We start from the raw sequence: 22,232 nt of genomic DNA, 5'->3' as shown, positions 1-22,232 counted from the left end.
GAAACAGTAAAACAAGATGGCGGACTTATCCTTATGCTTGCTGGAGGGTGCTCTCTCTTGACATAAGCACAAGCACAAGCACAGGGGGAACAAAAATGTTTTGTTCTGCTTGTGCTTGTGCTTGCGCTTATGCTTATGTCCTGGGTGTCCTCACCACGGTGTGCTTAAATTCATGCTTATGCTGTGGGCGCCCTCACTACCGTTATGCTTGTGTTTGTGCTTGTGCTTATGTCGTAATGAAAACCAAGCAGACTGCTGTCACAAACTAAAATATTCTGTCAAATGCTGCTTAAACCACGGCCGCCGGCAATCTTTAAAAAATTCGACAATTTTCTTTGATTTATTTCCTTTTTTGCTTGAGTTTTTCCCCTTTCCTAGTTCCCCTTCCATTTTTGCGCATGAAACCATCTGTATCGCTCTTCCCGTAATTAATTTGAAATCGATGTTCGCTAGGAATTGACTTTCCCAAACGGAAACCGGTAGTTACTCATTTCGGCAAGAATAAAAGCACCGCAATCGTGTAAGGTTAATTAGTTATCAGCAATTACATAAAAACACATGCTTCGACCGTGCATATTGCAACGAACTTTTCCGGGAAAGACGCGGGCAAGAAAACGGACACAAAACCAGACAAGCTAGAGGCGTGAGCAAGGTCATCGATTGCGCGTGGTTGAAAAACACGCGATTGTAATTAAGCGATTCTGTCACATGGAAGTTGATTTCAGAAGTAATTTAAAGCACTAAGTTTTGATTTGATAGATGAACAAATTAACAGAGAACAGAAAGCAGAGAGGAAACATCAGAAGTCTCCAGATTACACTCCTGCGTTCACTTGCTGTTATATCGAAGAATTTCGTGCCGAGAAAATAATCAGGTCTCTAATGCCGATCTCCTTGCAACGAACTTTGACCGTTCGATCTGGTGTAAAATTGAAAAGGTACAGAGGCTGAATTGCATTATTAAAATGATATCGATAGGCCACACTTCATTAATGCCCTTTAAGACACGCTGTTACAAGCGTGGTGAATCCGTGTCCTTAAAACTTTGTTCATCACAAGACCATTCGTCGAGTCGTTCTATTTCATGACCTTGTTATCACGCGGTGCAACTGATTGGACGGACTAGAATGCAAGTTGAAGCGCGGTGCACTTCCTTGACGGGCCTGCTTTACAAAATGACAATTTCGGCTTTATCTTTTACAAATTCACGATGCCCAACCCCAATTTTTTTCATGCAAAGTTTTTTTTTTTTTTCTCAAAAGAATTTCTAATATAGACCAAAAAACCAATGACCACCGCACTATTCAATGCAGCCTAATTTGGTTACACGCGGTTTCCCGTTGTGAGAAATCCGAACTTCTCCAACAAACCACGACTTTTTACAGGCATGAAGGTGAAATTAATTATTGCGTGAAGGAATGTCTTTTTCGTTTCAACAAACGTTTATGCAATACGCTGGCTTGAGGGACCCCCGTTGTCATATTCCCGTGAATTTTAAGGAGGAAGCATTTGACAAGTCAAAACACCAGTCTTCGTCTTTTTCGCTCCTGAGTGGGACATTCGATTTGTTTACAAGAACATCGGCGTCTTCAGCCACACACACAGATTCAGGCACTTTTTCACTGTTTGTTTTTCTTTATGGCTTCATTTACCATCTTTGCGACCGTATAAAAATACAGGCCGCATAGCTATTTGAGTTTAATAATTTTGGGAGGTGGAATTGGGAATTCCCATCCACGCTTCCTAAAAACGTAACTAAAGCAATTTCCCTAATCGTTGTTTACCGTAACCTGCACCGCAACCTTTACCCATTCAGCCGCATTTGCACGAACATTGTTTAAAGTTGATTCAGATCAAATAAAAGACCCGTTTGGTAGCTCAAACGCTACTAAGGTCGGAATAATAAGGTGTTACCAACATTTCGCATCAAAGTTACCCAATTACTAAGTTTACTGCAGGCGCAAACTGCTCGGACTTGTGTCCGATCTGGAAGATTCGATGCCTTTCCGTGCAGGCCGTGTTTTGGTAAGCTGTTTTGATACCTAGCACGCAACGTATATGCAAACTTCAATCTACTTCCTTAATCCTAAAGATAGGTGGCGGAATTTCTTTGAGAAAAGAACCTGCTCTTATTAAGGTGACATATTATTGCAAACTGCAGCCCGATCGGAGATAAGGGTCTTAGATTGCTCACGGTGGGACTGTGCAAAAACTGAAATTCTGTTATCTACACCTGATCTGCAAAATGAACGAATTTCATGATCTTATGCAACGTATTTAACGTTTTGCAAGCCTCTTTGGCTCGCCTTGTGTCCTGATAACTAATCAAAACACTCTTTGGCTGAATTGTGGTCGACTCTCGGCAGAAATTCAATCCAAAATTGTCGATGACCTCGCTCTCCTGACTATCCCATTTCTAGCCATCTCATTTGCAAACCCTTAGGATTCTCACGCACATCAGTTACCAAGCTATCAACACTGTAATCATTAAATCTTGTACTAAAACAGGGCAAAATTATTGTTCCTACAACTGCGTGTTCTCGTCAAGTTGTCGCCGGGAACAGGTTACTGTCTGAGGGAGGCTTCCTCTGGGTGTCACGTGTTTAGTTCGCGAGGATTATGTCACGAGCAGTGGTGTTTATCTGTGGGATTTCAAATCGCCACCTGATCATCACGGCTTCTTTACATACCTATTCGCAACAAAACACCGTTAAGCTCCCTACGTCGACACACCGAAGAAATCAAGTCCCTGAATTCCCTGTGCTGATTTTTACATCGTTCGGACGAAATCTTAATTAAGTCGAGGCACAAAGTCATCCAAAACGCGTCATGTACTCATGTCATTGTTCTGCGGAAATCGAAGTCAACGCTGTTGTTTTTCCAACCTGCCATGTGAGTGAAAGTTGTTGACCTTTTCCTGAATTCGAAAGATATAAATACAAATATAAAAGCTGCTAGCGACAGGTCACAAATCCATTTAGCTCCCGCATTCATTGCGTCGAGTGCGCGGCGCAAAGATGATTTTCATCTTTCAGAAGCTGTGCTCGTTCACGCTGTATTCTCTACTGGTTTTGATCTTCTGCTTGGGATGGATTTTAAGGGTGTTTCCTTTTTTCAAGCGTCTAATATCTAATGCAATCGATAGCATGCTCGGCCTGAAGATGTCACAAGATGATTATTGGGACACGATGTTCACGCGACAAATGCTAAAAGGATTGTGGAGATTCATTTTTTTGGACATCAACAAGAAGACAAAACTCGGTGCCAAGGCTTACAACTCTCCTCTGTTTTCCGTGGATGGCAAGAAGTGCTTTCGTCTGCTGGACACGTCAAAGTGCGGACGCCCCCTGGTCATAAATTTTGGGAGCTCAAGCTGACGACCATTTTTGACGAAACTGCGCGAGTTCGGCGAAATTGTTCGCGATTTTGCCGACATCGCAGATTTCGTCATAGTGTACATTGAGGAGGCACATCCCTCAGACGGCTGGGCATTTAAGGTTAGTTAATTTCGTTTTGCTACAAATAATTTTCCTCACAATTAAGTTAGAAAAGTTTTACATTCATAATGATACATTTTCCATCTGGTGCACATTTTTGACATCAAGAAAGCTGACGTAATCATATGCGAGTTGAATTTCGAAATTCGTCGATAAAGACATCCGGAGAACGTCACTCTTAATTTGTTGTTCCTGTTTCTGCTTACGTTAAAACGAAACGTAAAAGTTCCTGTCACCACAGGAATAGCTATAAAGTTTTGCCAGTACAAGCCGGACAACTGAAATTAATCTTTGCCGGCTTTAGCATCTCTGTATCAAATGTTAACTTTGCTCATGCATGTAAATTAGTTTTACGAGGCACCCAATCGCTGGCAAGCGTATTTCTTACTTATATACGTTCCTCCTTGGCTTGCTCTGGTCTTACACGCATGTTTTCCTTGGGTCTTACTTAGAGCGACTTAAAATTTCTTAGATGCTAATATTTTGAAAAGGTATTTTCCATCGTCTAAATCTTCTTCCGAAGGGGCGATACGATCTAGTTATTTAAACCACCTCAAACCATTTCACGTCAAGAAGGGCGCTATTTTCTTTATTGTCCCCGACTCACCGTCAGTTAGGATTTTGAACTAATTATCGCTCTTCAAAAAGTCTTTTTAGACAATTCCGTTTTCGTTTCTGATTGGCTATCTAATACTCGTTTCATGATTTCATTTGTTCGTTTATCCGTACAAGATTGCCTAATTAGGTGTAGTTCAAGGCCAACACTTTGAAAACGAAATTACCTACAATCCAAACATTCACTAAAAGAAATCGATAACATTTTGTCGCGATCGAAGAGCATATTTCAACGTTTAATTATTCCGGTACAGTTTGCGATTTAACTATCGATTTCACTTGAGAATGACGCTCGTTACGTCTTCGCTTAGACCACCATGAAGAGTAAAGAACAAAAAGAATTTCATAACAATCTGAATGATAAAATAAACTTGATATGACAGAAGGTGGATTTTGTCCTTACAAACAAAAATCCGAACACGCCCATGTTACGATAATCTCTCTCTGCATGTGTCCCTGTGAGTCTGTAAAACCATGTTTAGCTTGTTTCATTTTCACAGCATCGACACAAGTCCCCTATTTCGCCTGACCTTGTTCTTTATCTAATAACGTTAAATTGAATTTATGCCCGCAACCCCCACGTTTTTTAGCATTTCGACATATCTATGTGGGTGTAAATTGCTTATCTCGGTTTAACTCATTGGGATTAATGTGCTTCATTAGCCCAAAGTAAAGTTCAGAGTCAGATTTTTTTTCTCTGTGTCTGTTGTGCTGAAATCACTTTGCATGATGGTGAGATGACTTTCTCCCCTCCATTTTCTGAGATTTCCTTTTTGCATCTTGTTTGCAACTTTCTTTTGGGTTAATTTCTCTATTTTGATGCCTTGTTTGGGTGGCCTTTTGTAAGTAAAATAATTTCTCTTATTCTATCACGGTCGTTTGGTATTTGCATTTATTTGACATACAATCCGTTTTCAAACTCGACCATTAGTTTAAAATTGGATGATTCTTTGGAAGCTGTGCAGTTGTTGGGCCACTTAAGTCAAGAAACTACCTTTTTTCACCAAATATATTTCAGATACTTGCTCTTCTAACACAGGTGCTGCAAGAAGCTTTAAGAATTTGCATGGCCATAAATCGCTACAGCATTGCAAAAACAGAAGGCGCTTTAAAAGGACGATGATTGTAAACATGCAACAATAAAACAAAATCGGGTCACAAAAGGAAAATTAAGAAAAAGAAACAAAACAGCAATTGATAGTAATTTTTTCTCGTATATCAAAACAGGAGAAAATGTACAGTACTAATTGGACGATAATAAAATAATCTTTATTTTCCCGTTTATATCCCAAACAACAGAGAACCCCAGGATAAGCTTCAAAGAAAGCGAAGGCACCGATTATTAGCAAATTAAAAAAACTATTAAGTTTCGGCGACGAGAAGTAAGAGCAAAACAAAGAAAAACAAACAAGGAATTAAGGGGAAAAAATCGCCGCAATCGGCTGCAACTAGAGTAGCAGACTTTTAATCCTAAGACATAATATAATTTCAAACCGCTCTAGTTGGATTTTCAGACAGAAAATGATGTTGCATGCAATGTATTTCTTTCGCCTGTACTTGATCTGCAAGATATCCATCATCAAAGAAAATAAACAGAAAAAAAGAAGCATTTTCAAGAATTTCTGTACTTTTGTCATTTGAGTAAGACAACGTTTTCCGACCTACAAGGGGATCAGCAAAGTCGAACTGCTCGAACTGCTCGAAATGCTCGAACTGCCGAGTTCAAACGCAATATTGACGATAAAAAATATATATATTTTCAGAGGAAGTGCTTGTCAAGTAATTACATGGTTTTCCATAGGGTGGTCCTTTAGAAAATAAGATGTTCAATAACATATTGAAACTCAAACGATTTCGGACAAAGTTAAAAATGCATAAGATAAAAATAGGTTTAAAAAAATTAACTGAAGCACTTAACTATTCAAACTGTTACAACTACTGAAGACGTAAAAACTTCCTGATGTTGCGCCGCACATTTCATCATAGCAAGGGTTTTCTTAAAACACTAACGTGAGGAAGGGATGTAAATTTCTTAATATGTACATCAATGACACCTTTTCCTTTACTCCAATAATACGTGCTGCTTTTGCAATTTCCTTTCCCGCTCACCATCCCGTCTCTCTCTCTCCATGACCAGAGAGTTTGAAAAAGAGACAGTCTATCTCGCATTTTGTCATAGAGTAATAAGAATTATTCGTACCAAAATAGGGAGTTGCACCAAGGAATGCTATTTCTTTACTGAATCAGCTATTAAAGAAAGATTGACGGGCAGAAACAAGCGTTAGAGTTGCCAACATCAGATTATACACACACTGAAAATTTATCCATCCAAGCTCCTAGTAGTATTTCATCAAGTGAGGGATGAGTTTTCATGCCTAATTAAGAACAGAAATCTATTTCGTTCGGAGAAGGTGGATAGAACCAAGAGATATATTCTCTTGATAAAACTTAAAAGTTGCAAGGTGAAACAATTAGGCAGCGTCCACACCACGCCGGAGAAATTTGCAAACGCAGCTTTATTTCTAGAGTTTGGCCTTCCGTACAACTAATCCGTCACGAAAACGGAGCATTTCGAAAACGCTCTTCGAACTTGAAAACCCCGGCTTTTCGTTTTCGTGTTGACGGAAAACATTTTGAAAACGGAGCTTCTCGAAAACGATGACGTCACGCGTTACGATAATCATGTGATTTTCTTCAAACACAAATCCAAAATGGCCGCTGATTGTTGCATTTTCAAATTCCTCTGGTAATACGGAAAACATTTGAACCGTTTTCAGAGTGAAACCTCCGTTCTCAAATTCCTCCCGCGTAATGTGGATGATGCTTTAGTTACTTATCATGATCTATCAATTTGAAGTTGACTGATAAAATTAACCGCCCTCGCGAGTTTGCGAAGTTCACGTACCTTCTTCTGTTCAAAGTGAGACGACCTGAATATAAATCGCTTAAGAAAACCTTAGGCAAACATCGGGCGTTTACGTTTTACAATTTTTATTTGGTTAAGTTCTAGGCGCGTCAATGGCGATAACTGTTTCAAGAAAAGGCTAACATCACGATACAACAGAAAATTTACAAAAAAACAGAACAGTTAAACCGCTTACTGAAGGCCGTCGTTTAAGATTTTAGCAGTTAAAATAACAGAGATATACTACGTATACACACTAGAATCTATTATAGTATAGTATATCATATTATATTATAAGACTTAACATGCAAGCGATATCAGCCTTATAATCCCTTCCGTCGAATTATGTCGTTCCTAAGTTGGCGTCGACACGAAGCTTTGTCTTTATTTTACCCGGCTACTTCAGTTTTGGAAATTTGTCAAATTCAAACGATCGAGGGAATTTACCTAAATTACGTTTTATTTTTTGAATTTTTTGCAGATATCGTGTTTTCTTCGGCGTTTTCCCACTCTGAAAAAATATTGCGTTGATGAAGTATGTTTTTCCAAGCTACTCAATCTGCCAAGCCCACAGTGCACTGCGAACATCTCATGTTTGCCACGGGAACAGAATAAGGTGTGCGGTCTCGCAATTGAAAACAACACAGAACCTTACTGCCACTTAGACATGATCTTTACCTATTCACAAATTGATTCCTTCTCGAAGCAAGTTTATAGTTAGTCTGACAGTCATGAGAAAATTCGGTGTCTCTGGCGGCAATTTAGCTTCATAGTCGTACATGGCGTACTGCAGCGCCAAAATGTCGTCGGCATCGTCAAAGTTCAGTCGGTCTCTGGCCCAGAACTCAGCGTTCATTATCTCAAATAGGCGTGCCTTTTCGCTATTTCAAATGGTTAACCTTAATTCGTGGCTACTTTGAACCAGAAATGGAGTGTGCTCTATTTTATCACGATGCGTGATTGAGTCTCGTTGCGCAGAAGAAAAGCTTCTGCTCTCAATTGTAAATATGGGTTATCGGCCAAGCGTGAGGTCAAGATGGCTGGATATTGACTAAGTTCCTTATTGGGGTTGTTTAAAAGGAATGAGGCCAGTATCCAGCCATCTTGACCGAACAAGCTTGGTCAATAAAGGATTAATTGTATGGAAAAGGAACCCTGTTTTCGTGCGGGACACAGCGGGTAATTGCGAGCTGGCAAGATAGTGTCATCTTGCCTGCTCAGTTAGCCAATCGCAGCGCTGGATTCGATGCATCTTACCAACTCACGGAGCTGGCCATAAATGAAGCTTTACCCTGAGAATTTTTGTTCTCAAAGCCAAGAGACATTTTTTTCTAACCACCTGTGGAAAAAAAGCGATCAATGTAAATATTCTCCTTTGCATGACGAGCCAAATATCGGCTGCGAGGAGGACTGGGCTTCACTGATTGCTTCGGAACAACGCCAAAATTAATTACAAAAAAATCGGTTTCTGTGTTCAGTGTATGTATGATGCTAAACTTTGTGTGACAGATCCGTGCTTAAATTTGTCTGTAGACGATTCAGATAGTATAGCTGGTTTTCACATGACGTCACCAAAATTCGAACTACAAAACTATTGATCTTCCCGAGATTTTACTTAAATGATGTATAAGAGCAGCTGAAAACTAATACTCAAACAAATTTTCGCTCCGAATGGTTTCTTGGTTTTGTGATACACTACGTTTGAATTTCTAAGCTTTTGCGTGACACGGCATTTACATGACGGCCCAGAGAGCTATCATGATGGTTAAAAAAGTTACTTATTTCGGGGAACTTGGCTATCTGAACAGTTCATGTCTTAGAAAAAGTATGATTTTAATGTTTTAGAGTTCCTCGAGGGATAAATTCACGCTTTTGTAGCAAAACTCAGTGACAGATGTTTCTGTAGGTTTCCGGCCGCCATGTTGGTGCCCATACGGATGGGCACCAGCATGGCGTCTCCATACAAATCTCCATAAATTTGGGTAAAAAATTTCTTCGCATATCTCGCATGAGACAAATTACTGTGACCAGAATTTTGGCGAGAGTCTTTGCATATTTACCTTCTTTCATTTCCCAGATTCTGGACTTTATCTATTGACCGGTTTTGATTTTTATTTTGATCTATTTTGAATTGCGTGACACTGAAAACCAGCAATTCCAGCAATTTCACACCTTGCTTTTTCTTTCAGAACAATTATAACATTCCCAAACATCAAACCCAAACAGACAGATGCGCGGCAGCTCAGCTACTTCTGTCCCACAATCCACCGTGCCCCGTAGCAGTGGACAGCATGCTGGACGCCGCCAACTTGGCGTATGGCGCAAGCCCTGAAAGGCTCTATGTCATCCGGGACAATAGAATAGTGTACCAGGGAGGGCCTGGGCCTTTCGCGTACAACATCAAAGAAGTCAGAGTCTGGTTGGAGAACTACTCCGGACGGGTTTTACATTGTGTACCAGAAGAATGAATTGAACAATGGCTCATATTGAGTGCAATAACTGAACTGAATAAGTCTTTCATGCCAATTAGGCGCAATTAAATTCATCCATTATACTTTAAAAGACGGGCAGTCCAAGAAAAGAGTGACGTTCTGGAAAAAATTAATTCGTCCAAGCAATTGATTCAAGACTATCATAGTTAACAGAGAGGAATGATTATGAAGCCTGGCAAACTTCAAAAGAGCAAACAAAGATCACAAGGTTTATGTTGGAAGGTCTACAACCTTGTAAAAGTTTTTGTTTTGGGCTCAGACACTATCCCAGTGAGTTACTATTGGTTTGTTGCTTGTACAGAAGTAAGCAACTATTGTGCTTTGTGCTTGGTGAAGGCCAAAATAAGCGAACAAAAAATAATTTTAACGAGTTTCATAACCATTTCCTTTTGATAACTATACCATGATCTTCTACAAATCATCCACAAATATGACGCGAGTGGCCGAAAGCACTCCAAAACTTGCCGCGCAATCGTAAAGCATTGAGTTGCATCTGGCGCGCCTGGAGACCTCCAGAAGACGCGATTTCGCCCTGAACTGGCACTTTTTCCTTTGACAGCTTAAAATATTCCAAAGATCTAAACTTTCATTTCTCTATGTGAGAGGGCCTTAACGTACTCCGATCATAAACACCCGGAGTTTGTTCTCGAAAGAACACAAAGATTATCAGTTTGGTGTTTTAACCAAAATAATGTATTTCGAAGATTAGATCGCTATTACAATGTATTTAGCTCGGGTGTGCAGAGGAATAGATATTTAAAGTATTCATCCCTTCACTAAAAATGTTTATCGCGTGTAGTGGCTTAAAAGATTTAAGTGGCATCTTAAAAAACACAAAATACGGAAAAGGGAATTTTTCTAGTTATGTTGATAATCCGCCTGGAGTCATATTCAGGCTCCATATTAACCCGCTTTCATCGGAAGGGGAAAACTCCAAAATGTTAATCTCGAATCAAATCTAGAAATAATAATTTGTCCTTTAGTTGCAACGCCTCAAATGAATCTCAGAATAATTCGTACATATTATGCAAATCGAATATATTTAAACCATGGAGGTAGCTCTCAGTCTTGTTTAGAAAACCTACGTCGAGTTGATATTATGAAGGCTTGGAAACTAAAGTGCTCAAGCATTGCTCCTTAGCCCGATGTTGGTCAACTTGATCTTTGATCTAGTTTAAATTAATACTCAAAGTTATAAATAGCAGCAGTGAATGAACTAAGATTAAAAACAGTTATTAAATAATGAATTTTGACTAACTTCTTTATTGTTATTACCGCATTTTACTGCAAAATAGTTTGAACTTCAATATGAAATGGTAGTATTCCCTAACCTTCAGATTGAAATATCTCGACTTAAGACTCACCCACGCCCTTCCCCGCCTCGTTTTCAGTTGTTATCAAAGTTATTACAAAGTTAGGTCAGACTGAAAATGTCCATGATTAATGAATTTATCAATAAATTGTTGATTAATTGGAAGAGAAACATCGTAAAGTAAATTTTACGAAAGAACTTCGACAAACGAGTATGATGTGTCCTCTTAAGAGAAGCTGGAGGTAAATAATACAATGTTTGTATGTGGCAGGGACTATTACTAAGTGTTCACTCACGGAAGGTGTTCGTTAGCGGAGACTCGACTAAAGGGCCAAAGTTAGGCGATTGTTTCAAGGCTTATATTAAGGTATATCGGTCCCGGAACGGTTAACGACGTCGTCACGTCGAGTAATAACGCTACCCCTTACTGAAATGACTTCGAAAATAAAATCTGTGTATCAGAAATAAGAACAGCAGGCCAAAATTAGCAACAATGTAAAGTTCAACTCACATTTAGGCCCCGTCGACACGTATCCGGATATTTTTTGAATCCGCAACTTTTTATTTCCGGATTCAAAAATTTCCCCGTCCACACTAGCAAAAATATCCGGATTCGCTGCATGCCGAATTCGCTGGATGCGTGTGGATGGAAGCCGTATCCGGAAAGAAAAAGTTGCGGATTCAAAAATATCCGGATACGTGTGGGCGGGGCCTTAGCAGTTATGCAGCAGCTTGAAACGACAGCAATGACAAACAGCAAATAGAATGAGCAGGAATGGGAAGCAGGGATGAGAGCCCTCGCGTCCCACCAATGTGGCCCGGGTTCAATTCCGGCCCGATGCCACATGTGAGTTGAGTTTGTTGTTGGTTCGCGCCTTGCTCCGAGGATCTTTCTACGGGTACGTACTCCGGTTTTCCTTCCTCCACAAAAACCAACATCTCCAAATTCCAATTCGACCAGGAGAGAGGATCTGCACGAAAACAAACTAATGCTGATGTGGCTTCCTCTCTCACCCCTCTCCACTTTTTCCACTCGCCTAAATTAAGAAAACGTTGTAAAGGTTAATTTATACTGAAGAGAAACTCTCATGACTGAACCTCAGTGTAAAAGTATGTCCGGTTTAATTTGGAATTTGTCATGGTAGATTCTGGATTTGAGGAATATGGTGAGTGCCATGCATTGGTCTTACTCGTTATCACACAATTTCTCGTTCTATTCATGAGTCTTCTACACGTGGTTAAATTTGACAGTTAGACCGTGAACCGTTGTTTTCTATAAGCGAATTGTTAACTAAGTTCGAGCAGGGCGAAAAGGGTGTGTATTTCTTTTTTGCCTTAGTATCCGCTGTCGACACGTCTCTATGATAGGTGTTTTAAATTCTTTTGTTAAACGTGTTGTCCAAAACAGCCTGATAAATCTGTTTCATGACATTGTACGTTTAATAGAACAGCAACTGTGGGTGCTATGCTTAAAAAATTGGCTGCACGTTGTCAGTTTCTATTGACTCTGATATGTTAGCCGTAAGCCCTAACGACCATCGACTAGGGACTTCGCCTCTCACAAACTATAAACGGATAGTCGAGTTTTCAGTCTTATTCGGAGTTTGAGCTTGTAATTGAAAGTGAATATCAATCAGCAGTTTGTTTATGGTGCACGATCGTGATAACACTTCGACTAGGAAATGTTTTATAAGGTCCTCTCTGTGAGACCTAATATAAACAAGCCCCGGGATTGATAATAGACGAAATACCCGGGTGGAGGGTTACTCCCTTATATGGGCTATATAGGTATGTGCGGCCCCAAAGGGTATGGTATTTTTTTTCTTTTTTTGTGGAGGGAAGAAAACCGGAGAACCCGGAGAAAAACCCTCGGAGCAAGGACGAGAACCAAAACAAACTCAACCCACATGTGGCAGTCACGGTGGGAGGCGAGCGCTCTCACCACTGCGAGGTACTCCATCCCTGTTCCCCAGATATATTCAAGATATTTGTCCACTTAAACATGCAAAGTACGCGAGTGAACGCACCGCTCTAATCTTTGATTACTGCTAGTATCTAGTATTTATTTAAGATATTTGTCCCCTTTTTTTACGGTATGTTCATCGCTCGCCCACACTATCCAAAATGATAAAGCTCCGTTTATACAATAATATGGAAAACTGATCCACCACGAAAATGGGAATTCTGATGCTTCTTTAGTTTACTGACGCGGATTAATTTCGCCCATTTTCACTTTTAAAAACAGTTTTTTTTTATTTTATTTTATTTTTATTTTTTAGGATTCGTACAAGTACAGGTGCTTAACAATAGGACATAAGTCCCCTACTTGGTTAATACACCCACACCCAACCCCCTAAAAAATATCCCGAAAAAACCCTCCCCTGACCCGACTAAACTACAAATCAAATAATCTAAATAACACAAATACAATCTAAAATATACTAATCAACATTAACAAGTACAGACAAAGAAAATATTAACACGGCGACACTTAGGACAAATTAATTTAAAAGAACGAAAATTGTCACCATCAAAAACATTTAAAAGTCTAGTAAAATAAAAAGACTTAAGTTTACTTTTAAAAGAGCTTATAGTGTCTGAATCCTTAATATTTTCAGGTAAACTGTTCCATATCAAAGTTATTCTGTTATTCCCTTATAAAAGGGAACGTTTTCGCCGATTTTGGCCAGCGATCAACTGCCTGGTACGTCTGATAGTGGCTTGCAGCACAAGGCACATTGGCCAAGAATAGATACGTTTTTATCTCAGGGTTGTAAATTAAAGAACTAATTAAAATGTCCTTGATAAACCCTAAGCTTGCATTTTTTTTTTTTGAAAAGGCGTTTTTGGTGGGTAAGTATTGTGCAGGGAAAATAATTTTGCGTTCCAAAAATGTTTGAGTTTGTATTCACCCGGAAGCAAGAGGTTATGAACTGTTGATTCGAAGATATGTCATTTGTGTCTAGGTCGAGTCTAGGAATTTTTTTCCTGCGCACAAGAACACAACATGGCATAGCAACACAAAAAAAGGTTGTATGGTTGTTGTAGAATGAACGTCTCGTCTCTAAATTTATTAATACACGACAATTACGTGAAAATATACAAATCATGCCCTTCATGATCACAGGAGGTTTACGATAAGAAGTTAGAGCTTTGCTGGTAACTAAATCATAAGCCTGTTGGCTTATATTCTTAATTCTCGATAATTCCGGAGCTTGGAGTTTGTTACCGGAAGGATTTCTGCGCCCAAGACTTTCACAGTGGGACAGCTTTGCAGTAGTTTACTCAATCAATCGTTTTATAGCTTTGCTTGATGACGTTGTCAGAGCGTATAATCGTCCTCTAGAACGCTCCCAATTTCACGTATTTGCATCACAATCCTTTAATTAGAAAAACCAAGAGAGAGGAAGACTGAGAGAGTTAATCCACCATATAATCCTGATTCCCAGGGAAGTCGTTCTCGTGTTATTTTTGAATATGGTACCCAGTTCTTCCGTGGAGAATGTTGCACGCGCGTTGCGTGGGTGTTTTCGTGGAATATGAAAATGCGCGAAACGCCACTTGAGCAGTTCACGTGAGTAAAGAGTAAAATTCGTGTCATGATTGGTTAGTCCTATCCTCCTGGGATTTCTGAAGCTGGTACTAATCTAAAAATAACTTAAGAGGAATAATGAAAAAATAAGCATCAGTTGAAAGTTTGAATGTCTTTACTGCTTTCGGATAAAATTAACGGAGATGATTTGCAATCTCTCTTCCACTGATACCAAATTACAAGTTCTCCACGAGAAGCAATAATGACGGTAAAAAATTGTCATTAGTAACGGGAAGCAGAAGTGGTCCTCGCCACTGTGAACATTTTTTCAGATAACCTAAAAGCCTCGTCATTCTCGCTCAGAGGGTGGTCAAAATGAAATAAAACCCTCTGAACCCAAGACTAGACGACCTCTCCAACGCCCAAGCCAGAAAAAAATTGTGACAATGTCCATGAAAAAGTTATGAGGCAATGTCCAGGGTCAAATTCTCTTCCTAGGTATTTAGGGTGTTTATGATAAGTAATTGTAATAGGACTGAGTGGAGTCCAATTCGGTCTGTAATCATACGAGTGATGACAAAATCGGACGACCGCGCAGCGGGAGTCCGATTTGTTTATTACGAGTATGATTACAGACCGAATCAATCTCGTTCCCAGAGCCCACGTGTCTTTTGGTCAGCGCCAAGACACGAAGCTCCGTGTCTCGGCGCTGACCAAAAGACACGTGGGCTCTGGGAACGAGATTGAGACCGAATTGGACGACCCGAAATTTTATTACCAATTAATCGTAAAAACTGCAATTTCCGAGAAAAGAATAGCCAAGGTATGAAACAAAGGGAAAATTTGCATTAAAAGACTGACAAAGGAGACGTAAATTGTTTAATGTCGCTCTAAAATTGGGATTGGCTGAGTACAACTTTGAAAGTGATTGGTTGATTTAAACTACAACTTTGAATGTGATTGGTTTATTCAATTGTCCGATAACAAACTGTCCGATAACAACTTGGCAAGTGAATTAGTGGAAAAAAGGAGTTTTTTTAAACCAATCACAATCGAGGACTGGAAATTTTATTTCTAAGTTAACAACAAAAACGAAAAAAATGACTCAGGCAAGTCTTTACAGACGCTTGTAATAGAAAAAGTAAGCACAGGCTCTCTACTCTAGAGGCCAACTTTTTAACAGCTAGACGTCTTGATAGAAAGCCTTAAACGTATATTTTGAGAACGTTAAGTACTTGGTATGTGAGGCTTATTTTCGATAACTTGAGCACGATATCATTAACGAGGGAAACTTGGCAAAAATCTGGACAAAATGAAAGTTGGGGAGACTAATTTATAAAAAACGCCTAAATGGCTTGCTGCTTCTACAAAAATGCGTTTTTAACTTGTATGAATTTTACAAGTTACATGCAAATATATTTTTCGTTAAAACTTGAATAGAAATTAACCCACAATGAGCCTAAAAACGTGCGACAAAAGTACTGGCTAAAAATTATTGTTTTAAATATATACAATATAAAAATTAGTGCATTCCTTTAGAAACCTCCCTCTACAAGTACCTATAAATAGAAGTAACTTTAGGTTCATTTTCATAGTAGCTTAGTGTGCTTTTGATATCCAGTCTTCACTTAAAAAAATTGTCTTTCTTTGTTGTCCACGAGTAAGCAGCTCCTCATGTAAAATATAGCTATATATACGACGCTCGCATAGCGACGCTCTAGAGCCCTTCCCCTCCCAATCTGGTGACCAAATTCTGCTTGCTTGAGCAGCCGCCATACACTTATTTCAAGCTCAAGGCTTTTAAAGCAAAGAGAAATCGCTCACAGTCAAGGGATGTTCTTTGATCCATACAGAAAACCTAGCTGTTTTTGCTAACTCTACATACCTTAACCAAATTCCTCTCTCCATAAACTTAGTTCTTACCCAGATCAATAGACAGTTCAAATTTAACCCCCATAGTGTAATAACATGGTAAAGTCTGCATATGAGCCAAGTGGCCCATCAGGCCGGAGCTTATCCCGGTTTCTGTAGCATGAAGCGACTAGGAGTATTTCTACTCCCCCCTGGATGGGATGCTAGTCCATCGCAGGGTTACCCCCGGCATTAAGTTCGCCGGTACCCATTTATACACCTGGGTGGACAGAGGCTCTGCGAGAGTAAAGTGTCTTGCCAAAGAACACAACACAATGTCCCTGGCCAGGGCTCGAACCCGGACCGCTCGATCCGGAGACGAGCGCACTAACCATGAGGCCACCGCGCCTCCCATAGTGTAATAACATACATGTATGTAATAACGTACATATAGCACATGTGCTACAAGGCTATGTAGATCCTGTATCCATACAGTGTCACTGAGTGTTTGTTCCTTACTATAGGCAAGAGAATTCAGAACCAAGCAATAAATACAACCCAAGCCAAAAGCATTGGTAAGATTAGCAGTTTTGTTCTTTCCCTTCCTTCCCCTCCTCCAGGGCTGTCACGAAGTATATTAAAAGAGTCAAGCTAATAGCAATCAGATTAGCCAGCAAAGACCATGAAGGTATTGTGATTTTTGGCCACAGCCAGGTATTGTAGACAGCCCTGCTTTCCTATTTAATATCAAAAGTCTAGCAATCTTGCTTACTCACGCAGGATTGTAAAGTGAGGCTCCAAGACTATTAGGAGGAGTGTGTGACTCCTCTAACAGTTTGTGTATTGTTTAGCTCCAGAAAATGTCCATACCTCCACCACAGAAGGATTTTTCTAAGACACCTCCCCCCCAGCCCTCTGGAAATTCCACTTAAGCTTCAAACATTTTTTAATATTTTTGGTCTTAGAGAACCCACCCCAGCCCCTAGGAAATTCCAATCTCTTCTGTGAGGGGAGTATGAATATTTCCTGGAACTGCACATTGTGTATACCATATTGAGTTTACACCCACTTTCAGTGTTACGTGCATAGTAACTATCTCTCGACATGCCATCTTTCGACATGCTATGTAACCTGGCCTACATCAAAATGTAAGCACAAGTGGCTTCTTTACGGTTGAACTCGACTTTTAATCATGAAGGATGGATTTATTTGACATCAAACTAAGGCTAGGAGCATCAAGAAAAAATTCTGTGAGGGATAAATCGACTGCTTTGAATGTTTACATCTTTCGAATATTAACAGAGTGGTAGCAGCCAAATTCTACCGGAAGTCACTATTGAAAGCTGATCGACTACACTAAAGTCGTTTGAATTATCCCGTAAATTGGGAGTCCACAATCTTCTTCATTCATTTGAGGTCAGTAATTATCATATACTTGTCATTTGTTCCGCTAATAACCGGAAAAATTGCTAGTTTCACAGGTAAATGGTATTTCAGCCGTTTACATAGCATGTTGAAAGATGGAATGTTGAGAGATGGTCGAAAGATGTCACCTACGCATGTAACACTGAAAGCAGGTGTAACGCAAGACTCACGCAAAAGGGGTGATCTTCAACCCTGATAACTGTTACCATGGGTTGTAATCAGATACGTGATATGGATCTCTAGAGTTACATACAGCTGAATTGGATTTCTCTAACCACCAAGAAAAATATGCATTGGAATGGGAAAGTACACGAGTTTGCTGAGATATCAAGGGGAAAATTGCAGGGAAACATATCCCAGGGGGACGACTCTTGGTTTGAGAAATCAGGAGGTTACAGTAGATTACAATGAAACACTTCCAAGGATGATGATTTTTGGTTAGAGTTAGTGAGAGGTTTGAGAAATTGAGGGTTAGAGAAATCTGATTCCACAGTATTTATTTTGTAATCTGTCAGAGTGGAATATCAGACTTTTCTTGAGCAAGGGAAGAATTAAGTATGTAAAGTTCAACCTCGTTTTATATCAACCCAGGCACAATTACAGGTATATCAAGAAATATTTATAAATTATTAAAATTATATATACCAGTCAAACATTATGGAGAATGCGAGTTTTTTTTAAAGTCTTATGTGGAAGTTCCTGAGCAGAACTGACCGCCGTCATGATCTTTGAGCAGATGCAAATAAATCTCCTGCCGACGGCAGAGGAGCAAGACCTCCTCCAAGATCAGGAAGTTTGGTCAGGTCTGGAAGGTTTTCTAAATGGGACTTGAGTTCTTGTCTCACTAACTGAACTTTTTCCTGTTTGGCTTTGTATTCCTGGGAAATTAAAAAGAAAGATTGAGTCATAATGTTAGCTATTAGAATCAATTTCAATTTAGAACTGCAAGAGTCAAGTTGGTCTAAACACACCAGTAAGACTGGGCTAAGGGTAACCCCTTATAATTAATTACTCACAGTCTGATTGCAAACTTTTTGAAAGTAAGTCAACCAAGTCCAAGTGACTCAACCACTATCAAAGCCAAGATTCCCTTACTTACTTCAAGTTTTTTCTCTGATTCTGCAAGCTTGTCCTTTTGAAGTTGTATAAATGCAGCCAGCATTTTGGATATTGTTGTTCTGTCTTCCAGTTCTGCTGCAAGTCTGCCATTGTAGTCAGCAAGTAATAAACAAGCCTCATCAACAATCTTGGAAAGGCGGTCTCCAGTTTCTTTATCTAAAGGGCAAATGAAAAGAGTGTTCTCTATTGCTGTAGAAACCACAAGATGAACTAAATGAAGACTACAAGATGAACTCTTTTAGCTAAAGATACACTGTTATAGAGCATGAGCTAATGAAATTCTTATCACTGATAATTGAAAGTCTCTTTCCCACAGGCCCACCCCACCCCACACACCCCCTGCAAAAATTAAAAAAAGCACTATTAAATAATTAAAGACAGGAATACATTGAACAAAAAGTCTATGTTGAAAGAAATTGTAAGTCATCACCAGACATTTATTTTTTAATAGAAAACTTTATTTTATGTTTTAATAGAAAACTGTGCTCTGCAAACTCTTATTGACATGACTTGTGAGTTTTTGCAATGAGTTGTTTTCAGTTTTTGAGTAAACATTTGTACCATGTGACTTCAAACATTATTAGCAATTTTTTCTGTTTAAGTATACGTTTAGAGACTAGACCTACATGTACACTGTATCAGTAATTGTTAATTGTATACCTTCTATTTTGTCCAGAAGTGAGACATCTTGTACTTCTGCTGGTAGATTAGCAATCTTTTCTCTAACAACAGCATCTTGTGAAGCAGAGTTTTCAAGTTCCATCAATGCCTTAATTAGATCCTCAGGCTGCGGGCAAAATAATCATGTAACATTGATACATTGATCATCATTTGATGCATTTTTTTTTTCTTCCTTTTCACAAGCAAAGAGCCCACCACGTGTCCTGCAAATAACTGCCTACAAGTAATGGTCTGCTCATGCATAGTACCGTCTAAATGCGTTTTGCTACAAATAATATTCTGCTGAAGCTTAATTATTGCAACCATGTTGTTATGTGAAAAATGGCAGATCACTTCCCTGAGCTGCCAGAGGGTGATATAAATATGAAAACAAACTTGGTATTCAGATGATTAAACAATATTAATAATAACATTGAACTCAGTTATCACAAAATGTTCTGATTTGTCAGTGGTGAACAGATCAATTATTTGCCTCAGCCTCCTAATATGTTGGTATGCAAGGAAACTTTAGAGGTATAGGAAACCCTCTTAAAAAATTCACTCACATCTGGTGGCTCAATCAGTGGAGCTTGTTTTTCATCTTGAAGCTTTTGTTTCTTCTCTGGTGGCGGCGAGTCTGATTCTTGACCTATTAATTAAATAATAATTATGATAAATATTGCAAAATTAAATGCTTTGAAACCCCCTTGTTTAAGAATCAACACTCGCTGAGGTAACATAATGTCCACTGACCATGCACAGCTCGCATCACTAATTAAAAGAGCTTTCTAAGTAAACTCACTTGTTCTCACCTAAACACTTGTGAAGTCTCTCTAGGAAAGTTGCGTCATACACATTTCTCTCTGTCCATATGGAGATTAGTCTTTCAAGACCTTTGATGGCTTCTACTGTTCCACCCCTTGATCAAAGAGTTATTTGTAATAAATTAGTAACTGCTATTCATGTTATCTAGACAAGCAATACAGCTGAAATGTTTGTATTAATTACTAACTACTCCATTTTCAAGGTATATGTTCTCAGTGCCAGTTTAGCCAACTTAACCAGGCAGAGAAGAATTCTACAACCTTTAATAGCTGGGTGGGTGGTACAGTGGCCTCACAGTTAGTGTGCTTATCTCCAGATCGAGCTGCCCAGGTTTGAGCCTTTGTTGGAGACAGTGTGTTGTGCTCTTGAGCAAGACACTTCACTCTCACAGTGCCTCTCTCCACACAGGTGTATAAATGGATACCCGCAATTCAATGCCGGGGGTAACCCTGCGATGTACTAGTATCACATCCAGGGGGGGTAGAAATACTCATAGTCACTTCATACCACAGAAACCAGGATAAACTCCAGCCTGGTGGGCCACTTGGCTCGTATGCAGACTGTTCCTCCCTACGTAATAGCTGGACATTACATTTACTTACTGTGCACAATGCTGAAAAGCAGCAGGCAACACATGCTTAAATTCACCCAAAAATTCTGTCCCCTTTCTTTTTCCATTTTGAAGGACATCGTTAGCAAGAAATAGGAATGTGAGCTTTTTGCTTGACCTTGCTGTAAATGACAACAAACAGAACACTGTAATAGACTGTATGTGAAAAATAATTTGTATAAAAGTGCATCATCACGTTAATATTTGACATTCTTTCTGGAGCATTTAACATTTTAAGAATTTGAGATTCAGGTACAGTGACCCCTAACCCTAACCTCCTGAACACCCAGCAGGTACTGCCTCCTCCACAGGCTTTAGAAATTGGTGTGTAACCATGGCAGATATAAGTTTAGTAGGTAAAAAGTCATTAAAAAAAAGAGCTGTATAGCTGTAGTCTTCAGACCAAATGCCTGTCCATATTTTCTTTGGTCAGATACCTGGTTACTTAAAAGGAAGCTCTCACTGCATTTTCAGGGGGTTCTAAGACCCAGTGAGGACATGACTATGTTTCGAATAGACCCCTTCCCTGGGGGGTACTCCCTTATATGAGCTATATAGGTATGTGTGGCCCCAAAGGGTATGGTTTTTCAGCCATTTTGGTTATAAATAGGGCATCAATTTTGACCATTTTGGTCATAAAATAGGGTATGGTTTTTTCCCTCTAGTCTTCAATTGCGTATGTCTTTAGAAGAAGCTACTTTTTTCCTCATTATGGATAAGATCATCAACAAAAGCCCCTAATAAATCATGCTTAGGGCAGCTGTGCCAGCCACAATGGTCATAAATAGGGCATCATATTTTTGGTCAGGTCATAAATAGGGTAGGGAAAATCACAGATTTTGGTCATAAATAGGGTACGGATTTAGGGAAGTGGGCCGCACATTCCCGACAAATTCTTCTGGGAGTACTTCCCCTCCCCCCCCGGGGGGGGGGGAATAGACAGGCATGGCATTTTCCTACAAGTACTATCATAAACCTGCATCCAAAATTAGGCTAGCTTGGTTTAAGCCTATTTAAGCAGCTTAAATAAGTATTTAATTATCTATGTGATAAGTGGAATCTATTCGAAACATGTCAGAGCGATAGTTAACTGTCACTTCAAAAAGCCTATTTTGTTGCAGTCTAGAGCGATGGATTGTTCCCTCACGAGGTTTAAACAAACGGCCATTGCTTACCTTTGGCGAGCTCTTTATACCAAGCTTGTACTATCGCTTTAGCGTGTTTTCTGTGGTGAATGAGCCACAACGAAAGCGTCTGAACACTATGCTGCGTGTTGGATAGATCAGCTAACTTTTTTTCCAGCGTTGCAGTAGAAAAAGACGTCATTTTCACACATCTACTTCTCCGAGATCGAAACAATTTATCATTACCAAAACAGTGGTGAAATTAA

General features: G+C 39.5%; 1 protein-coding gene and 1 pseudogene across 2 annotated transcripts; one reads left to right on the top strand and one right to left on the bottom strand.

Moving 5' to 3' along the window:
* The first annotated feature begins 607 nt into the window (after window positions 1–607).
* Window positions 608–10,884, top strand: LOC145465640 (thyroxine 5-deiodinase-like; annotated as a pseudogene). Its single transcript, XR_014041663.1, has 2 exons — window positions 608–3,496; window positions 9,206–10,884. The product of XR_014041663.1 is annotated as a thyroxine 5-deiodinase-like (transcript).
* Window positions 10,885–14,608: 3,724 nt separating this feature from the next.
* Window positions 14,609–22,214, bottom strand: LOC145465621 (regulation of nuclear pre-mRNA domain-containing protein 1B-like). The gene is made up of 7 exons (XM_081449401.1): window positions 22,018–22,214; window positions 20,835–20,964; window positions 20,220–20,326; window positions 19,974–20,056; window positions 19,408–19,534; window positions 18,728–18,903; window positions 14,609–18,506 (listed from the first exon to the last, which is right to left on the bottom strand). The coding sequence occupies exons 1-7, from the start codon at window positions 22,166–22,168 to the stop codon at window positions 18,348–18,350; spliced, it is 933 nt and encodes a 310-aa protein (XP_081305527.1). The 5' UTR covers window positions 22,169–22,214; the 3' UTR covers window positions 14,609–18,347.
* Window positions 22,215–22,232: the final 18 nt, after the last annotated feature.

This window comes from Orbicella franksi, chromosome 13 (assembly GCF_964199315.1).
Source record: "Orbicella franksi chromosome 13, jaOrbFran1.1, whole genome shotgun sequence".
Taxonomy (NCBI): domain Eukaryota; kingdom Metazoa; phylum Cnidaria; class Anthozoa; order Scleractinia; family Merulinidae; genus Orbicella; species Orbicella franksi.
Note: the sequence above shows the minus strand (reverse complement) of the source record. Positions and strands in the feature narration are given on the sequence as shown.